The sequence below is a fragment of the Leptosomus discolor genome, chromosome 12, assembly GCF_034619465.1.
Source record: "Leptosomus discolor isolate bLepDis1 chromosome 12, bLepDis1.hap2, whole genome shotgun sequence".
NCBI classification, from domain to species: domain Eukaryota; kingdom Metazoa; phylum Chordata; class Aves; order Leptosomiformes; family Leptosomidae; genus Leptosomus; species Leptosomus discolor.
In genome coordinates this window covers 1909338-1934939 of record NC_141402.1, presented here as the reverse complement: position 1 = coordinate 1934939, position 25602 = coordinate 1909338, and the positions used below count along the sequence as shown (strand labels likewise).

Below are 25602 nucleotides of genomic sequence, written 5' to 3'. Positions count from 1 at the left end.
TACTTGGCCGAGAGGCGGGAGCGCCCCGTCTCCAGCGGCGCCTGGAACGTCAGGTTCTGCTCGGCCAAGCTGCGGTTGGAGGCCAGGGCCATCTCCCTCTCCAGCTGCAGCTCTTGGACCTGGGGAAGGAGAAGGGACGGTGGCGAGGGGCTACACGGTGCCCCAGCCGGGCTAAATGGTGCCCCAGCCCGGCTCCCGGTGCCCCAGCCCCTCCTCCCGGTGCCCTCCCGTACCTCCTGCGACTCCAGCGCCAGCCGCTCGATCTCCTCCGCGTTTTCCTGCAGTTCCCGGAGTTCCTCCACCGTCCGGTTCCGCAGGGTGTCCATCCTCCCCCGGGAGGCTCCTAGGATGAGGAAAGGAGGGCAAATAAAGGCGAGGTTTTCCCTCAAGCCGGCTGCAAATAGGGACTAATCCTATTAAGGGGCTGAAACGCGGCTTTGCTCGAGGGCTTGAGCCAGCCCCAGCGGCGAGGTTGCCCTGGGCTAGAAGGGACCAGCCCCAGGGCTCAGGGATCGCCGCGCCCCGGCGTTACCCGCGCGGGGCGAGCTCGATGGGACGCTTGGGCTTCTAAAAAAAAAAAAAAATAAAATCAGTGAACTGTTAGCAAAAGTGAGGGAAAGGATGGTTTTTCTGCGCTACACCCACGACTTGCTCCAAATCATCCTCCTGTCTGATACCATCGAGCAAAAAAAATCGGATGTTTGCGTCGCGGGTTCTACGAGGCGGGAGGGGGGAACGCGGGAAGAGGCGAAAAACCAGGGGAGAAGCAGGGGAGCGGGGGGCTGCCGCCGGGAGGGACGTACCCAAGCGGGCGGCGGGGGTTTCGGCGGCGTCCTGGTGGCTTGTGGCTCCTCTCCCGATCACCTGGGGTGACACATCCCAGCGAGGTCGCTCTGGGGACGTCGCGGCGGCCTCTGCACAGAGTGAGAAGGGAAGGCTCAGGGTTAGCCAAGCTCCTCACCCAAGAGCTGCCCAAACCCGTTCGAGCGACTACAGCCCCCGTGCTACGCACAGGCGTACGTGGCTTCATCCCTCTGCAAAGAGAAATATAATTAGGGGGTGGTTTTTGTGACGAATGAGAGCATAAGAGGGGAAAGTGGCAAAGGGGAGGCTCAAGCCCCGTCGCCATGGGGGCATGGACGGTCTGGGGGAAGTGTCCAAACGGCTCCAGACGGCCGCCAGCACGGGGACACGGGCTCTCCGCTCCCGGATCTTGCCGGGTTTTGTCACCGGCAGCCAGCGAGGTGACGCTGTGTGGCTCTGAGGGACAACGCGTGGGACCCCCGCGGCTCGGAAAGGCCAGGGGCACCGCGGAGGGCTTTGCCCGCAGGACTGCAACACCCCGGTTCCCGCCTCGCTGCGCTGTCCCCGGTTAGGGAAAGCTCCCCGCTCCGGTCCGTCCCCAGCCCCGGGGGTGCCCGCCCGAGGCCTCCGCGTCCCGCCGCCCCGGGGGAGCGCACAGCGAGGCCCGCCCGGGACCGCTCTCTCCAACCGCACGTTGCTCCGCCAACGCCAGGCCCATCCGGCGGGGACGGTGGGAAACGCCAACCGGGAGGCTGCGGCCTACGGAGCGGGAGGAACGGGGCTTCCCCGGCGGCTCCCGGTACGAGGCCCGGCAGAGCTCGCCCGCCCCCCCCGCGGGTAACGACTGCAACCGCCCACCGGAGGGGCCGCGGGCAGCAGCGGGCCGGCTCGGCGGGACACAAAGGGGCGGCCCCGTTCCCCGTTCTACCGCCCCCCCCCCCCCCCCCGGGACTCACGGCCGCCCCACCGGGAGCCTCCGTCCGCCGGGCGCTTCCGGCTTCCGGCGCGGGAGCGGAAGTGGGCGGTGCCATCGCCAGGGTAACGCGGGGGGGGGGGCGGCTGCTTTTAGTAGAGCGGGGGGGGGGGGGGAGGCGAGTGGTACATCCCGCCGCCGCCATCTTGTGGTGGTGAGGCCGCGGCCTGGGCCGCCGCGGCGGGGCTGGATTTTTATCAATTCTTTGCCTTTTTTTTTTTAAATAAATACTATGTCTTCTCTTGCCGGTGTCACTCTCGTCGAGCTACGGCCTGCTCGAGGCTTTATGTCCTCCCTGTTGTTGCATAAAATCATCAGATTTAGAGTGTTAGGCCTGTGTGTGTGTTTGGAAAGCTGTGAGCACCGAGACCTTCACCAGGTCATCGCGGATTGAAAACTAAAGAAACTTGAAACCTGTTATGCACCAGTGATGCTGTTGGAAACCCCCTTACCCCTCTTATTCTGGTTTGAATATCAAGGATTCTAGTTAGTAGGTATTAGTGAGGATGACTAGCGATGATTTTAGGTAGATCAGTCTCAAACGGAACAAACGATCAAATATAAAATACAAGGTGTATTGCCAGCGCTGCCCAGACACCCCTGCAGAGCCCCAGCCCCAAGGTGCTCATTAACCAGGAACTATTAATGATGGGAAACGAGGATAAGGTGCTGCAGCCCAAGGTGTCTGCTGGGCAGGATCCAGGATGGTGCCCGTCGGGTGTCGTCCTTGAATCCCGACCAAAGCAGGGACGAGCCAAGAGCCTGCGAGCCCGGGACGCGTTCCCTGACCACACACGGTCCCTTCGAGGAGCGGCCGAGCCCCCCCGCCTCACGGGCCGCCCCCCCCAGGGACACCCCCTGCTCACAAGGGCACAGCAGCAGACGCCGGCAGAGGCTGCGCTCCTCGGGGTCGGGAGCGAGAGGAGCAGAACCACCCGTGGAGAGGATGATGATGGAGATGCACCGTAGGGACTGAATAGGTGTGGGCTGAGTGTACAGGGATTTGTGGAGTGCCACGTGCGGGGGACGCCTTGGGGCAGGACCCCCCGTCCCCGGTGCCCAGCGTTAACCCAGGACGTCTCCGCTGGTCTCTGGAGGGGTTTTCCTGACCCCCTGCGGGTTGGCAGCACTGGTGGGGTCACGCAGGGCCTGCCCTGACCCCCTGCTACCTTCCCCCCCTGCCACCTCCCTCGCTCCTAATTGACTCTGAGTTTTTCTTTATGCTTTCCTGCGAGAATTGTCAGCCCGCTAATTTATTTCGCGCTGACACAGCCCAGCTCTGCTCTTGGGACGCCGTAGCCATTAACCAGGCCGCGGCCGGCAGCGTTGCCCAAATCCAGCTTGAGCTCTGCGAGCAACAGGTTTGTCACCTTCACCCGTTGGTAAAATGGGGTCTCTACAGTCGGTGAAATGGAGCCTCTACAGTCGGTAAAATGGAGTCTCTACAGTCGTAAAATGGAGCCTCTACAGTCGGTAAAATGGGGCCTCTACAGTCGGTAAAATGGGGCCTCTACAGTCGTAAAATGGAGTCTCTACAGTCGGTAAAATGGAGTCTCTACAGTCGTAAAATGGAGTCTCTACAGTCGGTAAAATGGAGCCTCTACAGTCGTAAAATGGAGGCTCTACAGTCGGTAAAATGGAGCCTCTACAGTCGGTAAAATGGAGCCTCTACAGTCGGTGAAATGGAGTCTCTACAGTCGGTAAAATGGAGCCTCTACAGTCGTAAAATGGAGTCTCTACAGTCGGTGAAATGGAGCCTCTACAGTCGGTGAAATGGAGCCTCTACAGTCGGTAAAATGGAGCCTCTACAGTCGGTAAAATGGAGTCTCTACAGTCGTAAAATGGAGCCTCTACAGTCGGTAAAATGGGGCCTCTACAGTCGGTAAAATGGGGCCTCTACAGTCGTAAAATGGAGTCTCTACAGTCGGTAAAATGGAGTCTCTACAGTCGTAAAATGGAGTCTCTACAGTCGGTAAAATGGAGCCTCTACAGTCGGTAAAATGGGGCCTCTACAGTCGGTAAAATGGGGCCTCTACAGTCGTAAAATGGAGTCTCTACAGTCGGTAAAATGGAGCCTCTACAGTCGGTAAAATGGAGTCTCTACAGTCGTAAAATGGAGCCTCTACAGTCGGTAAAATGGGGCCTCTACAGTCGGTAAAATGGGGCCTCTACAGTCGTAAAATGGAGTCTCTACAGTCGGTAAAATGGAGTCTCTACAGTCGTAAAATGGAGTCTCTACAGTCGGTAAAATGGAGCCTCTACAGTCGGTAAAATGGGGCCTCTACAGTCGTAAAATGGAGCCTCTACAGTCGGTAAAATGGGGCCTCTACAGTCGTAAAATGGAGCCTCTACAGTCGGTAAAATGGGGCCTCTACAGTCGGTGAAATGGAGTCTCTACAGTCGGTAAAATGGAGTCTCTACAGTCGTAAAATGGAGGCTCCACAGTCGGTAAAACGGGGCCTCTACACCCCTTCACCTTCACCCGTCGGTGAAATGGAGCCTCCACCCCGCTCACCCAGCTTCTGAGAGCCAGCCTCGCACCGGAGGCGGTACCTCCCGGGGGGCCACACGTTTCCCCCCCGTCCCCGGTCACCCCGCCTGCCGCCAGGGCCGTGGGCGTTGGGAGCGGCGCGGGCGGCGCGGCGGTTCTTCGGGACGTTGATTCAGGCGTCTCCACGTAAAGCCCCGAGGAGCAGCAGCAGCTGCCTGGCCGCTTTTTGTCTTCCCCGGCGCGTTCAGAGAAGCAGAAAACCGTGGAGCCGCGGGGAGAGGTGCGGCGAGGTGAGCCGTCGATGGCGCGGGTGGAAAGGAGGGCGTGACCGCGACGCTCGGCGGGCGCCTGGTCGAAAATCGGGCGTTTTACGGTGAGATTTGAGGCGGTTTCCGCCCTGCCGCGGCCTCATCAGCGCCTCGCAGCCGGGGTCTCCCCTGCTCCGCCCGCAGCTCGTGTCTCACGGAGGTCGAAGAGCGAGGGGTTGCCCCTGCAGAGCCCCGGGGTTCTGCGCGGGGCGTCACGGCAGCTGGTGTGACTCCTTTTGGGTGACTTGGCGTTTCGTTGGCTGTAATCCCGGTCGGGCCAGCCCTGGGAGAAATGGAAATTAAATTAAAACGTCCTTGATGGGGAAAAGGATGGAGGCAGAGTGATGACGGAGAGGCGAGCGGCGGTGAAGGTGTGGCAGAGGGGGATGAGCGCCGGTGGAAGCGCAAGAGAAAAGAGCCCCGAGGAGCGGAGGCGGCGAGATGGAGGACGCAGAGCGCTTCGCCGCGGGCTGAGGTACCGGCAGCGCGTGCGGACCTCATCGGCGTGGCAAAAAACTGCCGGTAACGGCGTTTTTGCGGGGCGGCGTCGCCGGAACCCAGAGATAAAAGCCGATCCCTCGTGAATCCCCGCGTCGGCTCTTCCTCGGGCGGAACAGGAACGTTCCTGAGGCGAGGCTCCGATCGACGCCTCCGCTTTCCCCCCCCCCGGCGTGAGCGGGGCTGAGGCTGGCGGTGGGAGGCAGGGAAAGCTCCGTGTTGCCGGGTGAGCCGCGCTGGAGGCGGCGAGAGGAAGGTGGAAGGAGCCTGCAGGCGGCTGGGCAAGGTCACCCAGGTGTTGCCGGAGCGCCAGGCACATGGTTCGGGAAAGGCACCTCTCGCCCCCGCCGGAGACACGCGCCACGTGAGGCCTCTTGGCTGTTGTATCGTGAACGTGAGTCATGCGAATCCTAATGGATGCCCTGGGGTTTAATCAAGGACAGTTTGTTTGGAGCGGGGCTGATAACCGGGTCGAACCCCAACGTTCTCGCAAGAAAAGGGACTTGACTTTCCAACGGGAGATCGATATTTTCGAGGCTTGTTTGAGAAGCGAGTCGCCGCAGGCACGGAAGGGCTGGGACCCACTTAGTTGACAATTTGTGTTCAAGCGTGAGGACTGGGTAGGGGATAAGCCAAGCGGTGTCCAAATTTCGTCTTTGCAACGGAGGAAGGAACTGAAAAGCGTCCAGTTGAATGACGCCGAGTGTTACCCGGCGGTCAAAAAACGTGATAAATGGGTATTTTCTGGTTAAGGCTGAAGGATGTGCCCGTTACCTGTCTTCTAGAATCCTGCATTTCTCTCAGAGGTGCTCTCAGCTGGTCGTTGTGATGCGTCCCACAGTGGCTTTGTCAGGTGACAGACTCAACAGGCGCCAAGGCCCAGCCGCGCCGCGAGCGGGGATGACTGGAAAAGGGTAAAATGTTCAAATGACACCCGGATCTCGAGCGTGCGCCCTCCGGGCGAGCTCTTCGGGATCAGCGGAGCCCGCCTGGCTTAGGGTGAAGCTGGCAGGGAGGAGCAGAACGTCTTGGATGAGGAGCATGGAGCTACGGAGGCGGCTTCTGAAGCCGCCGGGGGTCAAGTTTGAGGCCTTAACTACCCTGAGGAGACGAAGGTGTTGTCCAGAAAGCATTTTGGAGTGGAAACTTTCTGGAATCTGCTGTGGTTGCAGGACCTCGTGCAGCTCCTGGGGCTCCAAAGTGGAAGGTGGCAGCGGGAGGCGAGCGTCCAAATCGACGCGCAGCCAGCGAGAGGTTAAAACGACCGAGAAAAACCCCAACCCCCAACCTCTGGTGCGAAGCAATCTCCGAGATTTCACCTTTTGTTTATTATCTGGCCAAGTTCGCTTGTGGTTTTGCTTGAACGTTCCTCCTGAGCCCCGGAGCCCAAGGAAATTTGGAGCGTTTCCCAATGGAAGGAAAAAAAAAATATATATATCAAATCGATAGCGCCGTGCTTTTTTTTTTTCTTTTTTTTTAATTTAATGGGATGCTGTTTGTTTTCCAGACAATGTTATCTGCATTCCTCCACGGGGAGAGATTCGGGCGGCAGAAGAGCACCTCTCAGAATCCCCCCCAAGGCGGGGGGGTTCGGTCAGGAAGCACCGTTTCTCCCCGCTCTTCTCAGCGCCGGCGCCCTGGCCGCCCCTCGGCTCGCCCCCGGCGAGCCACAAATCCGGCCCGTTCCCTTTCTGCGCTCGCCCTTGGGCAACCAGGAAGCTTTGTGGTCCACGTGGCGGCCCAGCCGCTATCTCAGCAGCGCGGCCGAGAATGACGTTCGCTGATTTAACAACCGCAGACCGAGGCTGCCAAAATCACCGGCCGGGATCAGCCACAAGCGGGTAGAAAGAGCCGAGCCGGCCACCCCGAGGTGCTACCCCGGGCAAAAGTTCACCCGCTGCCAGCTCGGCGAGGACCAGGGGGCTTTCTTGAGGACTTCATCAAATATTCTTCCGTGAAATCCGGGCGGTTTGACACCTCAGGAGCCTTCCAAGCGGCCCTCTCTCCTCTCTGCCTTGGTGCCTTTCATCTGACAGCTCTGATAAAGCAGCCGTGTGATGTACGATAACGCCTTTCTGGGAGGGACAGGAAAGACGGGGAACAGGGGCTGGAAAACAAGATTGTTTCCTTAATCTGCAGTCGCTCAGATAAGGTATCTCTCCCTAAGGTGATTTTTCTTCCAGCTGAGCATTTCGAGCCTGCGCAGACAAAGCTGGATAAGGCGGTGCCTGAGCTGAGTCAGCAAAGTCCGTCGCCATACAGAAGGCCTGGAAATTCGTGTACGGTTCCGGTTTGGCCCACGGTTTTGCCAACACGAGGGTGGTTGTCTCGTCTCGCACGGCTCCCGTTGAGACTTTCGGGCGCCTGAGCATCGGCATTGAGCGGGCGATTTGCGGCAGCCTCCCGGCCTCGCCGCCGTCGCCTTCCCCGCAGGGCTCCCCGCGCGGGGAGTTCTTCCTGGGCCGCTCGGGGGCCCCACCTTGGAGCCGAGGCACCTCTTGGCGGTGCCCACCTCCTCTTGGTCGTGACCGAGGTGGCTCAGGGCATCCGAGGAGTTCCCTCCGGCGCGCCTCGGTGTCGCCTTGAGAGGGGCGGTCGCCTCGCGCGCCGGTCACTGGAAGCGCCAAGCGCTCCCGTCGCCGCTCCGGCGGTGCCTCAGCTTTCCTCTGCAGGGCGGGCGGGCGGAGGTCGCAGCTCTCGTGCCTTCGCAGGCGACCACAACCGCTTCGACCACCGACCGGGCTCTCGCCCCGACCCGGTGCTGCCGGCTGCTTTGTCGTAGCGCTGCTTTACGTGTCGATGAACCTCTTCTGCGTCGCCCGGCTGGAGGCAGGGACTCCGATCCAGCCTTGGTCAACCTCTTGCCGCGTTCCTGTGCCACAAGCACGGCTCTCGGGGGGATTTTAGGGAGCATCCTCACCCGCCCGCGGCCGCCTCACCAACGGTCAAAGCCTCTGGCTCCATCCTCCCCCCCTCCAGCTGCTTTTGGAGAGCACGGTGGGGATCTCCACATCATTTGGTGCCCTCTGCCGCCAAGCAGTGCTATGACAGAGCGGCCACCCTCTGCCACCCAGCCCGGGGCACCCAGCCTGCGCCCCGCTCCCTGCCCTCCCGCAGCAGCGTTGTGTTCCGAGCCTCGGCTTTTGGAGTTGCCTCGCGGTTTCCCCGCTCCTTTTGGCGGGGGCCAAAGGGCAGATCCTTCCCCAATCCGGCGTGTCTCGTCTCCTCCTTTTCCCTACCGAGGTTGGAAACCTCCAGCTCAGCCACCAGCCCCGTTGGCCTGAGGCCCAGTTCCTTTTGGTCCGGCGCCTCCTTCGACGGCATCCCGAGCCCGGCCGTCCCGCCGCGCCGCCGCCGTCCCCGTCCCCGACACCGCGCTGGACCCGCCGGGCCGTCGGTGCTGCTGGTTTCCCCCGTCCCGTGCCGGGGCAGGAGGCTGGAAGGGGTGGTTGGTGATAGATGGGTCACCCCAGAGCTGCCTCCGAACTCTCAAGGGTCCGAGGTGCCCTTGGAGGGCTCTGGAAATCATCTGAAGGGAAGGGAGCCGGGGTGGAAGGGGCTTGGGGAAGAGGTGAAGCCACGGAGTCACCAGCACAGGGACTGGTGGGGGGGGGGGATCAGGGCCAAGAGCCGGCTCCTGGCGGGAGAAGACCCTTCTCTCTGGAACCATCAGCATCAGCCACTGACCAAGAAGGACCCAGCCCTTCCGTTCCTCTGGCAAAAATCCTTCCCCTGGGAATTAGCCGCTCGGGATTGAAGGGAGCGACGATGGCAAGCGCGTGGTGGGAGCTGCCTGCCCTGCCCTGAGACCTCCCCTCCAGCCAGCAGATGCGCTTCGGGGTTTCTCATCGGAGAAAACATCGCCGTGGCCCTCCCGGAAAGGCATTTTGCATCCTGAAAGTCGTTGTTTTCCATCCTCCTCCCTTTATTTTGGTTTTGAATATTCGTTCTGAGCTTTTTTTTTTTTTTCCCGGCGCTGAACTCCACAACTTCTTCGTTCGGCGTGTAACGGTGCATCCAGCCGTCGAGCTCTGTCTGAACGCGGGTCTTCCTTGGCTCCTGGTGATGGAATCTAGTGACAGGCCAGTGAGCTCGTCCCCAAACCTCCCAAATCGTTTCTTTCCATTGAAAAAAACCCAACAAGAAATCCTGATCCTCAGTGATTAAAGCTCTGGGAGCTCCGTCTCAGCGACCCGTGCGTGCAGCCAAAGGCTGGAAAAGCGCTGAAATTTCCCTGAAATTTGGGGTACAATTTGGGGGCGGGGGGGGGGGGTCAGAAGAGCCCGGCTCCCCTAGAGGCCCCGTCGTTGGGCCCCCAAACCCCCTTTTTACCCAAACTGCTGCAGCTGCTCCCTTTGCTGCGCTGGGCGAGGGAGCTTTAGCTGCCGGCAACCCCCCCCCCCGCCCCCGCCCCGCGGCCGAGTTACCGAATAAAACCAATTCTGCTTCCCTAACGTTACAAAAAGCGAGTGATATTTCCCTAAAACGCCGGTCCTCAGCTTTTCCTTGTGTTTCTACGTGGTGCTGGTCCTCAGCACGAGGCTTTCCCTCGTGTTTCTAAACGTTCCCCGCCGTGGGGGCTGGACCGAGGACCGAGTTTCCACCTTCCAGCAGGACCTTCCTCTCCCTCACAGCCTTTCTGATGCGGGAGCCGCCCCGCCACATGCCCGTGGCTACCAGCTCTGCAGAGCTCTGGCCACCGCCTCCCACGGTGCCGTGCCGGCGGCTCCCGTGGACCTCCTCCGGCGTTCCTTGCCGCGGCGTGGGGGACGTGCCGAGGCCGGCAGCTCCTGAGGAGCCTCCCTGGAGGAAGCCCAGTCCTCGGAAGGCGAATGGGTGGGAAGGTGGGAGCTTTGCCAGAGCGATGCTCTCTCCAAACTGCCCCCCCCCCTCCCTCCCCCCCAAAAAAAAGCACTGCCAGGGGTGCAACCTCTTGCTTTCCACCGGCACCAAGGGCTCCCAGCGTGGCAAACCAGTAAGGCCCAGTTCGGAAGCCGCAGGCACAGGCTGGCTGCCGAGGCTGGCGGAGGCTGGGGCTGGGGGGGGGGGGGGGGCACACGACGCCGAAGCTCCACGCAGGGTTTTGAGGCTGTGGCCTCCTGCCAGCTCCAGACTTTGCATTTTTTGGGGGTCAGCTGAGACCTTCTCCTCTCCAGACACCCCCCCCCACCCCCCCCCCACCACCCCACCCCCCCCAAACTGGAAGCACGGCACGTCTGCCTTGTTGCTCCAGGGGAATTAGGGGTTTCGTCCCTTTGCTCCCAACGTCACCCATCAGATCCCACCAAATTCTTACTCATTTCATCCCCCCCCCCGGTGCAATTTAGCGGCTCTCCTCGATTCTTTCGTCATTCAGAACTGGGGTGAAACTGGTTATCGAGGCGGGGGGGGGGGGGGGGAAACCAGCTCCAGCCCCTACGGTGCTTCTGGGGCGGCTGGCCGCCAGCTCGTCGGTGCAGGGTCTGGCTTTGTTTTCCTCCAGGACAAGGTGACCGTGCCGGTAGCCACGTGTCACACACGTGGTGCCGTTGACAGAGGCCGGGACGCTTGGTCCAGCGCCGGGGCACCTCTGACACGGCCCAGCACGGGTGACCTTGGTTCAACCAGCGACATCCTGAGCTGCTCTTGTCCCGAGCTGGAGAAGAGAAAGCTCTGGGGACCCCTCCTAGTTCTTAGAGCCTGGGGGGGGGGGGGGGGGGGGGGGCTACAGGAAAGATGGGGAGTATTTATCAGGGAGTGGAGCGAGAGGATGAGTTTTAAAGTGGAAAAGATTGTAGATTTCGGAATTTGGAAGGAATTCTTCCCTGTGAGGGCGGTGAGACGCTGGAACAGGTTGCCCCCGGAGGTGGCTGCCCCCTCCCTGGCAAGGCTCAAGGCCACGTTGGGAGCGACCTGGTCTGGCGGGAGGTGTCCCCTCGATGGTCTTTACGGTCCCTTCCCACCCAAACCAGCCTGTGAGCCTAAGCCAGACCCCCACCAGCACACCTCCTCCTCTTCCTCCTCCTCCTCCTCCTCCCTCTGCCCAGGCCACCCCCAGCCCCGCGGGGACGGGGGGGCTGCGGGAGAGCGATGAGGCTGCAACCCCCGGGCTCAAAGCCACCAGCAAGAGGCTTGGCAGGGCGAGGGGGGTGGGGGGTGGGGGAAACCAGGGGACCCCAAAGGATTGGGGTGCTCCCATGCCAGCCCCCCCCCCCCCCACCTCCCCCCCCCCCGACAAACCCCTGCAGACACAAATTCTGTGGCGAGGACGGTCCGGCGCACCCCCAGGACCCTTCGTACCGCAGCTTCCCCCACCCTGGGGGGGGGGGGGGGGGGGGCTGGGGAAAAATGTCACCCCCCCTTACGGTGACAGCGGTGCCTACTGGGGCCAGCGGGAACCAACTGGAAAATAAATGTTTTTATCGCCTCCCGCCCGATTTACGCCGCGGTTCCTCGGCCGCAAGCGGCTTGTGTGATGCCCCTGGGGGGGGGGGGGGGGGGGGTGGTCAGATGGCGGGTGAGGGAAGCGCCCCAAAATGCCCACAGCCAGCCCTTGCCACGCTTCTCCCTCGGGATGTAACCGGGGAGACCTTCTCCCCCCCCAGCCCGTTGACCCCAGCGAGGATGGAGAGCCCTGAGCTTGACCTTCCCCCCCCCGCTCCTCCTCCTCCTCCTTCCCCCCCCCCCCCCTGCCCCCAGCCCCGTCTCCTTTAAGGACATTGTGATAATGCCCCCGCCGCCGTTTGCCTTTCTTATCGGGGCCACTGGCCAAACAACCGTGGCTAGCATATAAGGAAGCCGGGCTGGGGCCAGCGGCATACTCGGGAGTTTCCCTTCGCCTCCCTCGTCGCCTCTTAGGAGCCACCATGAAGCTGCTCCTGCTCCTCGCCTTGGTCGCCCTGGCCCAGTGCCACGTGTTCAAGTAAGTACTGGGGTGTCAAGGGGGGGACCCCTACAGCCCCCCTCCCCTCCCCGCCTTGATCCCCAGGACCCCCCACGTGGGGCTACTGCCCGGCGTGCAGCAAAGGGGGGGACACGCCGTGGCACGGGCAAGGCTCCCCGCCGCGAGGACGGTCCCTTGGGTCCCGTGTACGGGGTGGGGGGGTACCCGCAGGCGTCCCCCCCCAAGGCATGGCGTTGCCTGGCACCCACTAACGGGGTGCTCCCCCCGTCCCCCCCTTCCACGCCAGGGTCCCTCTGAGGAGGGGGAAGTCCCTGCGGCAGACCCTGAAGGAGCACGGCTTGCTCGAGCAGTACCTGCGGCAGCACCCCTACAACCCGGCCGCCAAGTTCTTCCCCACCCTCAACTCCGCCGAGCCCCTGCAGAACTACCTGGACGTGAGCACGGCCGGGGCAGCCCAGGGGGCTACTGGCCCTTTCCCCATCCCCGCTAGCCCCTTACCGGGACCCCTGGCCTCTTACCTGGCCCTCTAACTCCTTACCCCTTCACCCAACCCCCTTACCCACCCCACCCACCCCCCCCTTGAGGCGCTTACCCCGCTAGCCCCTTACCCGTCCCACTAGATCCTTAACCATCCTGCTAGCCTGTTATCCATCCTACTAGCCACTTACCCGTCCCACTAGCCCCTTACCCATCCCGTTAGCCCCTTACCCATTCTTCTAACCTATTACCCATCCCACTAGCCCCTTACCTATCCCATTAGACCCTTAACCATCCGGCTAGACCCTTAACCATCCTGCTAGCCTGTTATCCGTCCTACTAGCCACTTACCCATCCCACTAGCCACTTACCCATTCCTCTAATCTATTACCCATCCCACTAGCCCCTTACCCATCCCGTTAGCCCCTTACCCATTCCCCTAACCCATTTACCCATCCCACTAGCCCCTTACCCATCCTGCTAGCCTCTTGCCCATCCCACTAGCCCCTTACCCATCCCACTAGCCCCTTACCCATTCCCCTAACCCACTTACCCATCCCACTAGCCCCTTACCCATTCCTCTAATCTATTACCCATCCCACTAGCCCCTTTCCCATCCCGTTAGCCCCTTACCCGTTCCCCTAACCCATTCCCCACCCCACTAGCCCCTTACCCATCCCGCTAGCCCATTATCCATCCTGCTAGCCCCCTTACCCACTCCAATTTGACAGAATGAGTACTTCGGCTCCATCACCATCGGCACCCCCGGCCAGGAGTTCACCGTTCTCTTTGACACCGGCTCCTCCAACCTCTGGGTGCCCTCGGTGTACTGCACCAGCGAGGCCTGCAGTAGGTGTCCGGTAGCCCCGTGGCCACTGGGCGAGGAGGGGGTGAAGGCTGGGGACATCGGGCAACAGCAGAGGGTGGGCGGGGGGGGGGGGTGTGTCACTGGAGTGGCACCCTCGGTCCCCAAGGGCAGGATGGAGCCTGAGCCGCCTCCCTCCTGTACCCGCAGGCAACCACAACCGCTTCAACCCCTCGGCCTCCTCCACCTTCGTCAGCACCAACGACAGCGTCAGCATCGCCTACGGCACCGGCAGCATGACCGGCATCCTCGGCTACGACACCGTCACCGTAAGACGGGCCGCACCCATCCCTCCCCTTCCCCATCCCACAGGAGCCGGGGCCACCGGGCCACCGCCCGCCCCACCCCACGCCAACCTTTCTCCCCTCTTGCCATCTTCCCCGCCAGGTCGCCGATATCAACGTCGTCAACCAAATCTTTGGCTGTCTGAGACCGAACCCGGCGATTTCTTCTACTACTGCCCCTTCGATGGCATCCTGGGGCTGGCGTTCCCCAGCATCGCCTCCTCCGGAGCCACCCCCGTCTTTGACAACATGATGTCGGAAAACCTCGTGGCTGAGGACCTCTTCTCCGTCTACCTGAGCAGGTAAACCCCGGCCAGAGCCGCCCCAACCTTTGCCGAGGATTTTCTCCCGTTTCCCTCCCACCGGCGCCAGTGCCCGGTGGCGTGACACCCCCGTGGCTCCTGGGGGACTTGGGGCTGGTGGCAGAGGATGGCAGCAAACCCCCCCCCCCCCTCCCCCTGTTGGTGCTGGAGTGCTGCCAGTGGAGTAGGTGGTGGGACCCCCCACCTGACGGCTTCCCCCCCCCCCCCCCCCTTGCCTTGCAGCAACGAGCAGAGCGGCAGCTTCGTCCTCTTCGGCGCCATCGACACCTCCTACACCACCGCCGGCATCTCCTGGATCCCCCTTTCTGCCGAAACCTACTGGCAGATCTCCATGGAGAGGTAGTCCCCGCGCTCAGGGGCTCCCCTTGCCGCGCCCCCCCCCCCCCCCAGCCCTCAGCTGGGTTGTGGTTTTTTTCGGAGGCATCAGGGGTGTCCATCCCCTCACCCCCCTCCTGGGAGCCTCACCCCCCACCCCCCCCCCTCTCCCAGCGTCACCCTCGGCGACCAGCCCATCGCCTGCACCCAGGGCTGCCAGGCCATCGTGGACACCGGCACCTCGCTGCTGGTCGTGCCCAACAGCGTCCTCAACACCCTCCTGAACGCCTTCAACGCCGACTCCAGCGGCCAGGTGAGGCCCTAGGGAGCTCGTAGGGCTTGGGGCCAACCTTCGGGGGCTCTGCGGGGTGCCCGGTGGGACCCTACGGCTGCACCACGGCCCCCCCCCCCTGTTTCGCCCTGGGGTGGCTGCTGCTAAACCCTACCTACCACCATAACCCCCCCCCCCCCCCCGTCCTCTCGCCTCCAGATCAGCTGCAGCGCTATCGACTCGCTGCCCAACTTGTACTACTACATGAACGGCGACGGCTTCGCCGTCCCACCCAGCGCCTACGTGATGGAGGTGAGCATCCAGCCCCGGGGTACGGGGGGGGGGGGGGTGGGACGGGGGGGGGAGGGGGGGTGGGGGGGGGAGCTCGGGGTGGGGTTGGGGGGGGGGGGGGGGGGGGGGGTGTTCTAGCCTCTGGTAACCCCCCTTTCTTGCCACGTCCTGGGTCGCAGAGCGACGGGTACTGCAGCCTGGCCTTCGAAGGCATGGACGTCCCCACCGAGTCGGGCGAGCTCTGGATCCTGGGAGACGTCTTCATCCGCCAGTACTACGTGGTCTTCAACCGGAGCAACAACATGGTGGGGCTCTCCCCGCTGGCCTGAGCGCCCCCCCAACAACCCCTGCGCGCTGGGGACGGGGACAAGCAGCGTCTGACGTCCCTCAGCTGGCGGGGTTGGGGGGCGGGGGGGGCCTGGCGGGGCTGCCCCTGCCCAGCTCTCCCCTCCCCTCCCGCCGTGGTTACCCGCCCACAATAAAGCTATGAAGAAGCTCCCGTTGTGCTGCGTCTCTCTCTCTCTCTCTCTCTGGGAAGGGGTGACCTGGCCTTGCCACCACGTCCCCAAGCTTCAGGGGGGGGGGTGAGGTGGGTAGCGGGATGTCGTGTGTGTCCCCCCCCCCACCGGTGATGTCCTCGGCCCCCAGGGTTGGCCACCACGCTGGGGTTGGCGGTGGCCAAGCGGAAGGTGTTGGGGATGGGGAGCGTGGCTGTGGCTCCCTGCCACTATCCCAATGCCCGCTTTTGGGGGGCTAGGGGATGGTGCTGGGTCCCCTCTTGGGGCTGGGGGGGGGGTGGGGGGGCTTTGTGCTGCTCCCCACCCCTTCGCCTGGCTGGATGGTGCCTGGATCAACACCCCCCACCCCCGCCGGGAGCCACGGACCTGCAGCACTTTGCAAACCTCGCCCGGGACCCGGCGCTTCCGAAAGCCCCTGGAAAATCGCAAGCAGGAGAAGCCAAAATCTGATGCCACCCACCCCCCCCCCCCCCCAAAAAAAAAAAACCCACAACCCCTCTCCACCCCCAGCTCCCTCAGGGTCCACCTGTAGAGACCCCCATTCGGCTGCAATGAAGCCCCCAACCGCCCTCCTGCTGCTGGGACAGGGAATGTCCCTCCTGTCCCCAAAACCTGCTCAGGGCAAGGGGGGGGGGGCGAATACCGGCACCACCCTCCTCATCCTGGGGGGGCCGCACACCCCAAAGCCCCCCCTGCCCCAAAGGAAGCAAGCAGGAAGAGGGGGACAGGGCATAAATACTGGGGTGACTTTATTGGTGACAGGGAGGGCACCTTGCCCCCCTCCCCACGCAGGAGCAGCGCCCACCCCACGGGTGTGTGCTGCAGGGTTTTTTTTTTTTTTTTTGGGGTGGGGGGGGCTGGCTCGGGGCACCCCAGCCCAGCCAGGAGCATCTCCCAGCCCCCCCCATCCTGCACCCAGTAAACCGGGGAGGTGCGAGGTTGGGGGGGGGGGGGGGGGGCGGGGGGGCTGCTCCTGCCCCACAGTCCTGCCTCAGTGGGGCAGGGAGGGGGCTGGGGGACCCCCCGAACGACCCTTAAGGCAGATGGGGACCGCACACCCCCCCCCCCCCCCCCCCCAGGGATGCACCCATGGGAGCAGGGAGGCTGTTGCCCACCCTGTCTGCTCAGCAGCCCTTCCCCAGCCACCCCCCACCCCCCCGGGGGTCTGGTGGGCCAGGCCTGCTGGTCCTGCAGACCCCCTTCTCCTCTCCTTCATCCTCCTCTTCATCCTCCTCCTCCTCCTCCTCACGCGTGGCACCTGGGCCCTAAGGAGCCGTGTGCCCATCGGGGCCTCTCCCCGCTGGCCGGTGGCACAGCAGTGGGGTCCACGTCCCCAGGGGTTCCCTGAGCCTTGGGGCTCGAGCTGGGGGTCCCTGGGGGGGCTGCGGCCTCAGCGGGGGTGTCGGGGGCAACGTGGCTGTCGCTGGGTGCCCGGGGGGGCTCAGCGTGGTCGGAGGGGGGCTCCCCAGCCCTCGCACGCCCCAAAGAGGGGCCGAGGGGGGCTGCGTTGGGGAGCAGGAGCTGAGCCAGGCGGCGGGGGGGGTGCCGGGTCGATGCCGGGGGGCTGGCGTGGGGGGTGCCAGCGGGTGAGTCCTCGTGGATGGGGAGGGGGCCAGGTCACCAGCTCTGCAGCGGGAGCCCGACGCCTGTGGCTGACGGAGAGATGCTTTTGGTTGGCACCCCCCCCCCCTCCCCCTCTCCCCAGGGACCCCCCAAGCCTGCGGGGGGGGGGCACCCAACCCCTCTGGGGTGCCACAGGAGGGCCGTACCCCACTGGGCAGGGGGTCCCGAGCTGGACCCGGCCACGGCATGGCCGTTACCTGGGCAGGGTGGGCAGCAGGCAGCGGGCAGCGCGGGGCGGCTCGGAGCAGGAGCGGGGGCACAGCCTCTTCTCGCAGCTCACCTCCCCCAGCTGGCAGCGAGGGGCAAAGGTTGGGGGGGGGGGGGGGGGGAGCCAGCCCCTGCCAGCCCCTCTGCCACCGCCACGGGCACCCCCACGGGCACAGGCACCCCAGGGGAATGGGCACCCCACGGGCACAGGCAGCCCAGGGGCACCCCAGGGGGCGCCCACAGGCACCCCATGGGAATGGGCCCCCCCACGGGCATGGGCCACAGGCACCCCAGGGGCACCCCGTGGGCATGGACACCCCGTGGGAATAGGCACCCCATGGGCACGGGCACCCCACAGGCACAGGCACCCCAGGGGAACGGGCACCTCATGGGTACGGGCATCCCATGGGAAATGGGCACCCATGGGTACGGGTGCAGGCACCCCATGGGCACAGACACCCCTTGGGAATGGGCACCCCGTAGGCATGGGCACCCCTTGGGAATGGGCACCCTACGGGCATGGGCACCCCATGGGAATGGGCACCCCACAGGCACCCCATTGGCACCCCACAGGCACGGGCACCCCACGGGCACAGGCACCCCATGGGCATGGGCAACGCAGGGGCACCCCATGGGCATGGGCACCCCATGGAAATAGGCACTCCATAGGCCACGGGGCACCCCATGGGCATGGGCATGGGCACCCCATGGGCACAGACACCCCATGGGCACAGACACCCCACGGGCATGGGCACCCCACAGGCACCCCATGGGCACAGACACCCCACGGGCACAGACACCCCACGGGCATGGGCACCCCCACAGGCACCCCATGGGCACAGGACACCCCAAGGGCACAGACACCCCACGGGCATGGGCACCCCACAGGCACCCCCTGGGCACAGACACCCCACGAGCACGGACACCCCACGGGCATGGGCACCCCACAGGCACCCCACAGGCACCCCCCCGGGCACCCAGCTCACCTGGCAGGTACAGCGGGTGCAGGGCTGCCCCTCGGGGGTGAAGCTCTGCCCGTTCGCCACCTTCCTCCCCTGGTAGTTGCAGTCTGCGGGGAGCGAGGCAGCACCGGAGAGGGGGGGTGTGGGGTGTGTGTGTCACCAAGTGGGGGGACACGGGATCCCCTGCTCCCCCCCTCTCCACTCTTCCCACCTCCTACCGTGACAGACGGGGCAGCACTCGCCCTCGGGGTGGAAGGGGTAGGTGCAGAAGATGGCACAGTCCACGGGCGAGCAGGCCACCGAGCCCAGCTGCGAGAGACGGGAGAGACCCGCGAGGGCCGGGCGTTAGCGCCCGCCGAGGGGGGCTGGGGAAAAAGGGGGCAACCCCAAAACGCCCCAGGAGCTTTTTTCCTGCAACGGGGGTGCGTGGGGGGGGGGGGGAAAAAACCTCCCCAGGGCTCAGCCCACGGGGCAGGAGCCCCAAACCATCTCACGCTGCCCAGCGCAGCCCTCACCAGGCAGATGCAGCTGAGACAAGGGTCCAGGATGGAGGGGAAGGTCTCGTTGTTGTAGAAGATCCTTCCCATGTAGGTGCAGCCTGCGGGGAGGCAGAGGGTCCCTTGTGGTCCCCAAGCCACTTTGGGGACCTCCCCATTGCTTAAGCCCAGGCTGGTTAGCTCTGCTCCCGCCTTGGGGCTGCAGAGGGGAGCCGGCACCCCTCCACCGAGCACCCACCACCCCCCATCACCTGCCGAGCAGTCGGGGCAGCACTGCCCGGGGATGCGGATGGGGTAAGGGCAGGTTTCCACGCAATCCGTCCGCTTGCAGCTCACGGAGCCGTCTGCCTGCAGGGAAAGGAGCGCTTGCCGGAGACCTCGAGCTGCCCAAAACCGCGGAGGGGGGTTGAAGCCCACGAAGCTGGGGAGATGCCGAGGCGGGGGGGGGGACACACACGACACACACGGACCCCCCCCAGGCCATGAGGGAAGGAGGGGGGCCAGGAGCCGTGCGCCGGGGCAGGTAGGAGGGGTGAAGCAGAGCAGGTTCTCATTCACCTGGCAGATGCATAACTCACAGGGATCGCCCGGAGACCAGATCTGTCCGATGGGAAACTCCACGCCGTTGTCATCCACGAAGCAACCTGGGGATGGGGAGGGGGACGGGGACAGGGAGGACACGTAGGGGGGGGGGCCACGAGGACCCCCAACCCATCACCCTCCTGATGCCCGCTCAGACACGCTGCGAGTCCCACCCTGTGCCCGCTCCCCGCCTCCAAACCCCGTGGCCGTGCAGCCTCCTCCCCGTGCCTCCCCCCCCCCCCCCCAGCTCCCCCACTTTCCCCACCCCCAGGTGTCCCCTACGCCCCGTCCTCCTTGTCCCCAGCTGCCCCATACATCCCACCTTTCCCCGTGCCCAAATATTCCCAACCTTCCACCCTCCCCATCCCACCCCCTCGTCCCCCAGCTGTCCCCTACATCCCACCCTCCCTGTCCCCAGTTTCCGCCCCCATCCCACTCTCCCTGTCCCCAGTTCCCCCCCGCCACATCCCACTCTCCCTGTCCCCAGTTTCCCCCCTCATCCCACTCTCCCTGTCCCCAGTTTCCCACCCCCCATCCCACTCTCCCTGTCCCCAGTTTTCCCCCCATCCCACTCTCCCTGTCCCCAGTTCCCCCCCCATCCCACTCTCCCTGTTCCATGTTTCCCACCCCCCATCCCGCTTTCCCTGTCCCCAGTTTCCCCCCCCATCCCACTCTCCCTGTCCCCATTTTTCCCCCCCATCCCACTCTCCCTGTCCCGTTTTCCCCCCCAAATCCCACTCTCCCTGTCCCCAGTTTCCCCCCCCCCCCCATCCCACTCTCCTTGTCCCCAGTTTCCCCCCCCCCATCCCGCCCTGTCCGTCCCCAAGTGTCCCCCAGCGTGGGCTCACCGACGGGGGCCGGGGGGTCCCGGCAGGTGAAGCAGCACTGCCCGGGGCCCAGGTGCCGCTGGTGCTGGGGACAGTCCAGCACGGGGCAGGGGGCAAAGGAACACTCCACCTCGCCACCCTGGGGACACGGGGACGTGTCACCCCCCCTGGCCCCGCAGCCAGCCCCAGCCCCACGGCCCCCCCCCCCCCAATCCTGCCTCAGCCCTGAGCAAAGGCTCAATCCTGGCCCCCCCCCCCCCCCCAGCAGGATGGTGCAGGGAAGCCCTGGAGCATCCCTAGGGACCCCCCCTCCGGCTCCAGGGACCCTCCCCAGCCCCGGGGACCACCCCCCTCCAGCCCACCAGCCCCTACCCGGCAGATGCAGGTGGTGCAGTCGTCCCCGTCCAGGCTGAACCGGGTGCCGTGCGCGTACGTGCGCCCCCGAAAACTGCACTTTGCTGGGGGGGGGGGGGAGAGAGGCAGCGGGGCCGAGGCTGGGCTCGGGGGGCAAAGCACGGCTCCCCCTGAACCCCCACCTTGAACCCCTATCCCCAGCAGAGCCCTGGGGTCCCCCCCAGCCCATGGGTTGGGGGGGTCCCCATGGAACCCACCTGGCGGGCAGGAGCAGCAGTCGGCCGGTGAGGTGCTGGGGCAGGAGCCCGGGGGACACTCGGGGGAGATGCAGGAGACGTTCCCGGCCTGCAGAGCAGAGCAGGGGGGGGTGTCCCGGGGCAACCGAGGGGCAACGCGCCCCTTCCCCACCATGGGGACACACACACACACACACACACAATGTTGGGGCACCATTCCCCCCCCCCCGAGGCTCATAGTGGAGCGGGGATGCGGGGCAGGGATGGGGGGATGCTCCCACCCCCCATCCCACCCCCCGGGGCACTCACCAGGCAGAGGCAAACGGTGCAATTCCCATCGGACGGGGAGAAGACGTCGCCCTCAGCCCGGGCCACCCCCTCGTGCAGGCAGCCTGCGAGGCGGGTGGGTTATGGGGGGGACCCTCCGCGGGCAAGGAGGACCAGGGCAGGGCGGGGGGGGGGTTCAGCCGGGGCTCACCTTCGCAATTGGGGCAGCAGCCCCCGGCCGGGGGTGGCAACGGGTGGGAGCAGGTCACGGGGCAGCCGATGGCCTCGCAGAGCACTCGTCCCCCCTGCAAGGGAGCACGGCCTGGGCTCAGCCCAACGTCAGGGTTGGGGAGAGGCGTTGGGGAGGATGGAGGGGGGGGGGGGGGGCGGGGGGTGTCTTGCCTGGCAGGAGCAGCTCCGGCACCCCGGCTCTGTCCAGCGAGCCCCGGGCTCCCGGGGTGCCCCCCGGTACCAACAGCGAGGGGTCGATGGGGCGGAGGTAGCGGGGGTCCCCGCGGCACGTGGGGATGGTTCGGTGGCCGGGGACGCCGGGGTGGGAGAGGAGGCAGGATGTTGGGTACCAGGAGCTGCAGCGGGGAGGTGGGACGAGGGGGAGCCCCTGGGGACCAAGAGGGGTCCCCCAGAGCCCGGTGAGAGCAGGACGAGGGTGGGCGGATGCTGCAGCGACTGCAGGATGGGCGACGGGGCCAGGATGGATTTGGGGTAGCCTAGGGGAAAAAAAAAAAAAACAACCAAAAACAAAACCAAAAAGGAAGGTGACATCACTTTGGGCAGGCAGGGAGCTGGGGAACATCCCACCCCGCTCGCGGGCCCTGGAGAAGGAGCCAAAATACCTTCGCAGGAGACCCTGTCGCCGCTGAGCCGGTACCCGGGGCGGCAGGAGCAGAGGTAGCTGCCCGGCGTGTTGTGGCAGGCGTGCTGGCAGGCTCGGCGCTCTCCGGGCCGCCGGCATTCGTTGACATCTGGGGGACAAGGGGGGACTCGTCGGTGCCCGAGCAGGAGGCGCTACACCCCGGGAAACGGGGTCAAACCCCGGCGCGCCGAGCTCTCCCCGCCACACGAGGATTGAGGGGGCAGCACGATGGGCTCAACGGCCACCTCCGTCCCTTGGGCTTCGTGGCGAGGGAAGAGGGGGCGGGGGGGGGGGGGGTTCGGCCCGCGGTGCTCACCCACGCAGGAGTGCCGGTTCCCGTGGAGGTGGTAGCCGGGCCGGCAGGAGCAGCGGTAGCTGCCGAGGCTGTTCTTGCAGCGGTGCTGGCACGGCGTGGCCAGGCACTCGTCTGTATCTGGGGCGGGCAGAGGCGGAGGGTCAGTAGCCCCGGCTGGCTCTTGCTTGCCCCCCCCCCCAGCCCCCTCCGCGCACCCTGGCAGCTATGGCGGTCGGCGGAGAGCTGCAGGCCGGGGCCGCACTCGCAGACGAAGCCGCCCTCGGTGTTGACGCAGAGACCCTCGCAGGCAGCGCTCAGGCACTCGTCGATGTCTGGGGGGGGGGCGAGAGAAGGGGAGAGCTGGAGACGAGGGGCCGCCACCGCTGGGACCCCCAGGCCAGCCCGTCCCAGCTCACCGGTGCAGCGGACGCCGTTGGCCGTCTCCACCATGGCGAAACCGAGGGGGCAAACGCGGGCCACCTCCTGGCACCCGCCGTGGTTACAGGAGAGGTCGCAGCCGTACTCCCCGCAGGTCCCCGGCGGCTCTGAAACACGGGGAGGGGGGAGTCCACGGAGCACCCACGCCCCCTCCTCTCCTCTAAGCACCCACCCCAACCTTACCGCCGTGCCACCCGCTTCCCAAATCCCCCAGGGAGGCCACCCCGACCCCTGCGACTAGTGGGGACCGCGCAGGGCTGGGGCGGGGGGGACACATGCTGCAGGGAGAGGTGACAAGGAGCATGGTGCCCTGCTGTAGGGAAGCCCGGGGGTGGCGGGTTTTGGCGTGCCCGGGGGCGGGTGGGTACCTGGGCAGGTGATGCCCTGCTCTCCGTCCGGGCACGAGCAGAGGTTGGGGGCGATGCACAAACCGCCGCCGCAGCCGAAGGAGCAGAGCGCTGCAAGGAGAGGGGACAGGCGGCCGTCAGGAGGGCAGGGACCCCCACCCACGTACCCCTTCGCCCTTGCCGGGACACCCCCCCCCTGCCCCGTACTCACGCAGGGTGCACTGCCCGCTGCCCGGAGACAGCATCCACCCGGGGCAACATCCGCTGCCGAAGCCGGAGAAGCAGACGTGGGGCCCCAGGCGGCGCCTGCCCGAGGGACGAGAGGCTGAGGCCACCCTGCCCCGAGCCCCCAGGGCCCAGAGCAAAGGTCCCAGGGGGGCTCCTCCAGCCGGCGGGGAACCCCCACCCCCGTGCAGGTGAGGACAAGGGGGCGCACAGGAGCGGTCACGATGCACCCATGGCCGCCCCATCCCGGGTGGCAGAGGAGGGAGGGGGAGGCAGAGATGGGGTGAATCGAGGGGCGATGTGACACCCCCCCCCCCCCCCCCCCAAAATGAGGTGGGACGGAAGGAGAGGACCGTGCCCCGGCGAGCCCGAACGGCCCAGCACGTGGTGACGGGGGAGAAACGTCCCCCCAGCAGGACACGGGGAGCAGGACAGGGATGAGGGGAGCAGGACGGGGATGTGGGGAGCAGGACGGGGATGTGGGGAGCAGGACAGGGATGTGGGGAGCAGGACAGGGTTATGGGGAGCAGGACGGGGATGTGAGGAGCAGGACAGGAATGTAGGGAGCAGGACGGGGTTGCGGGGAGCAGTACAGGGATGTGGGGAGCAGGACAGGAATGTAGGGAGCAGGATGGGGTTGTGGGGAGCAGTACAGGGATGTGGGGAGCAGGACAGGAATGTGGGGAGCAGGACGGGGATGTGGGGAGCAGGACGGGGATGTGGGGAGCAGGACAGGGATGTGGGGAGCAGGACGGGGATGCGGGGAGCAGGACGGGGATGTGGGGAGCAGGACGGGGATGTGGGGAGCAGGACCCCCGCGAGGGTCACTCTCCCCTGGTCCCGGCCACCCTCGTGGGCAGCGGGAGGGACAGGTGGGGTGCCAGCCCCTCCGGCTGGGCTGGGAGGCACGGCCGGAGCGCCGAAGGCAGCTGAAGGCGCGGGTGGCCGGAGCTCGGCACCGCATGCCGCCGTCCCCAGGTGTAGCTGGGAGAGGGAGAAGGGAAAAGAAAAGGGACCCGGCTACCTCTCCACGGCAAAGCTGGCCGGCTTCTTCCTCCCGGGGTACACCCTGCCCTGGCTGCCCGGGATGAAGAGAGACACCCAGGCAAGCTGGAAGAGCAGCTCGACCAACATGACAGGCGGCTCCAGCCAGCGGCAAGGGGGGGGGGGGTTGTTGGGTTTTTTTGGTTGGTTTTTTTTATTTTTTATTCCCCCAAAACGACTCCTGCCTTCCTGCCCGCCTTCCTGCCTGCCTCGGCGGCACGGGGCGCCTACCGCATGCTGGCCCTTGGCCCTGCTCCTCCTCCCGCCCGCCGGGCCGGGAACAATGCGGGGGGTGGAGGGAAGGCGAGAGCGGGGAGCGCTGCGGGGGGAAAAACCCTCGACACCCGGCTCTCCACCCACCCCGGCGTGGAAGGGGGGGGGGGGGGGGGGGAATCCAAACCACCCCACGTTTGGCTCTTCCCCCGCTGGCGATGCTCGTCCCCAAGGTTGGCTCGCTTGGCGGGAGCGAGCGGTTCCGTGGTGGCCACGAGCGGTGGCGGCTCCGGGAGAGGGAAAAGGGGGTCCCCGATGCGCCGGGGAAGAAGAAGCAGCAGCAGCGAAAGCGTCGTCCCCCCCTTCTCTCCTTTCTCACATCTGGCAAAGCTCCGGCATGGCCTCTCCCCACCCCTCCTCCTCCTCCTCCTCCTCCTCCTCCTCCTCCTCCTCCTCCTCCTCCTCCTGGCGGCACTGGGCCGCCTTCCCAGCCCTGCACAGGGACCCACCAAAGAGGAGCACGCAGCAGATAAAGGGGCCAAAGTGGAGCTGGGGACGGTGGGGTGCACCCAGCGGGGAGAGGGGAAGGGGATGCTGCAGGATGGGGTCCCCCAGCGCCCAGGCGTAGCGTCACCCACCGCACACACACCTCCCCCCCCCTGCCCCAACCCCCAGCCAAACACACCCCCCCCCCCTGACCGGCCCTTCGACCCTTCCCCGGCTGGGGGCTGAAGCGAAGGTCGCAGGCAGGTAAATGATTGATACCAGGGAGCAAAGGGCTGGCGCTGCCGGGCCCCCGCTGAGCCCAAAGACGGGGGCGATGCCTGAGAGGGACCGACCCATGGCCTCCAACTCCCCCTCTGCTGCGGATTTCCCCCCCCAAAAAAAGGGTGGGGGTCACCCCAACCAGGTCACAGCGTCGCCCCCAGCACGGTGACTCACTGGGTGCTTTGAAATTAGAGTTACCAGGCGCTGGGTAGGGGGCACGTGCTGGGTTTAGGGGTGCAGGACCCCCAGCAGCCACAGCTGGAAGGGGCTGAAGCCCCTTGTCCTGGGGGGACGGGGAACGGGACCCCAGCGCCGGCTGCCGGCTCCCAGCCTGGGGAGGGGGCGGCATGAACTGGGCTGGAGCGTGGCCAGCGGCAGGGGATAAACCCCCAGCGCTGCCCTGGCCAGCAGCGCTCCTAACCTGGCCACAGCACGACAAAAAAGCGCCTCACGTCAGCACCAGCCTCCCCAGTTGGTACTGGGGAAGGTCAGAGCACACGGGAGCCGTGCAGCGCCCCTTTCCACAAGCCCGTGCCCCCCCA

The 25602-nt window shown here is 65.4% G+C and overlaps 2 protein-coding genes across 2 annotated transcripts; one reads left to right on the top strand and one right to left on the bottom strand.

Annotated features, from left to right (window-relative positions):
* The first annotated feature begins 11919 nt into the window (after window positions 1-11919).
* On the top strand, window positions 11920-15112 carry LOC147414590 (pepsin A-like). Its single transcript, XM_086472225.1, is given in 10 exon segments — window positions 11920-11975; window positions 12244-12391; window positions 13166-13283; window positions 13450-13568; window positions 13687-13720; window positions 13723-13885; window positions 14129-14245; window positions 14396-14534; window positions 14712-14804; window positions 14963-15112. Coding segments are annotated over 10 exon segments (1137 nt in total).
* Window positions 15113-16546: 1434 nt separating this feature from the next.
* On the bottom strand, window positions 16547-24169 carry VWCE (von Willebrand factor C and EGF domains). The gene is made up of 21 exons (XM_086472384.1): window positions 24060-24169; window positions 23022-23116; window positions 22832-22921; window positions 22442-22570; window positions 22241-22357; window positions 22047-22163; window positions 21711-21839; window positions 21259-21584; window positions 21068-21161; window positions 20899-20981; window positions 20611-20698; window positions 20372-20457; window positions 20021-20138; window positions 19149-19234; window positions 18842-18938; window positions 18609-18691; window positions 18312-18402; window positions 18118-18200; window positions 17122-17213; window positions 17071-17074; window positions 16547-16894 (listed from the first exon to the last, which is right to left on the bottom strand). Exons 1-21 carry the CDS (start codon window positions 24167-24169, stop codon window positions 16547-16549), a joined length of 2466 nt encoding a protein of 821 aa, XP_086328510.1.
* Between the last annotated feature and the right edge of the window lie 1433 nt (window positions 24170-25602).

Bases quoted from the DNA above. Each gene is read 5' to 3' on its own strand.
- VWCE (XM_086472384.1), bottom strand. From the start codon at position 24,169: ATGTTGGTCGAGCTGCTCTTCCAGCTTGCCTGGGTGTCTCTCTTCATC. The intron at 22,164-22,240 runs GTGCGCGGAGGG...TGCCCGCCCCAG, and splicing joins CGACCGCCATAGCTGCCAGG to ATACAGACGAGTGCCTGGCC. The intron at 19,235-20,020 runs GTGAGCCCACGC...CCCCATCCCCAG, and splicing joins GGACCCCCCGGCCCCCGTCG to GTTGCTTCGTGGATGACAAC.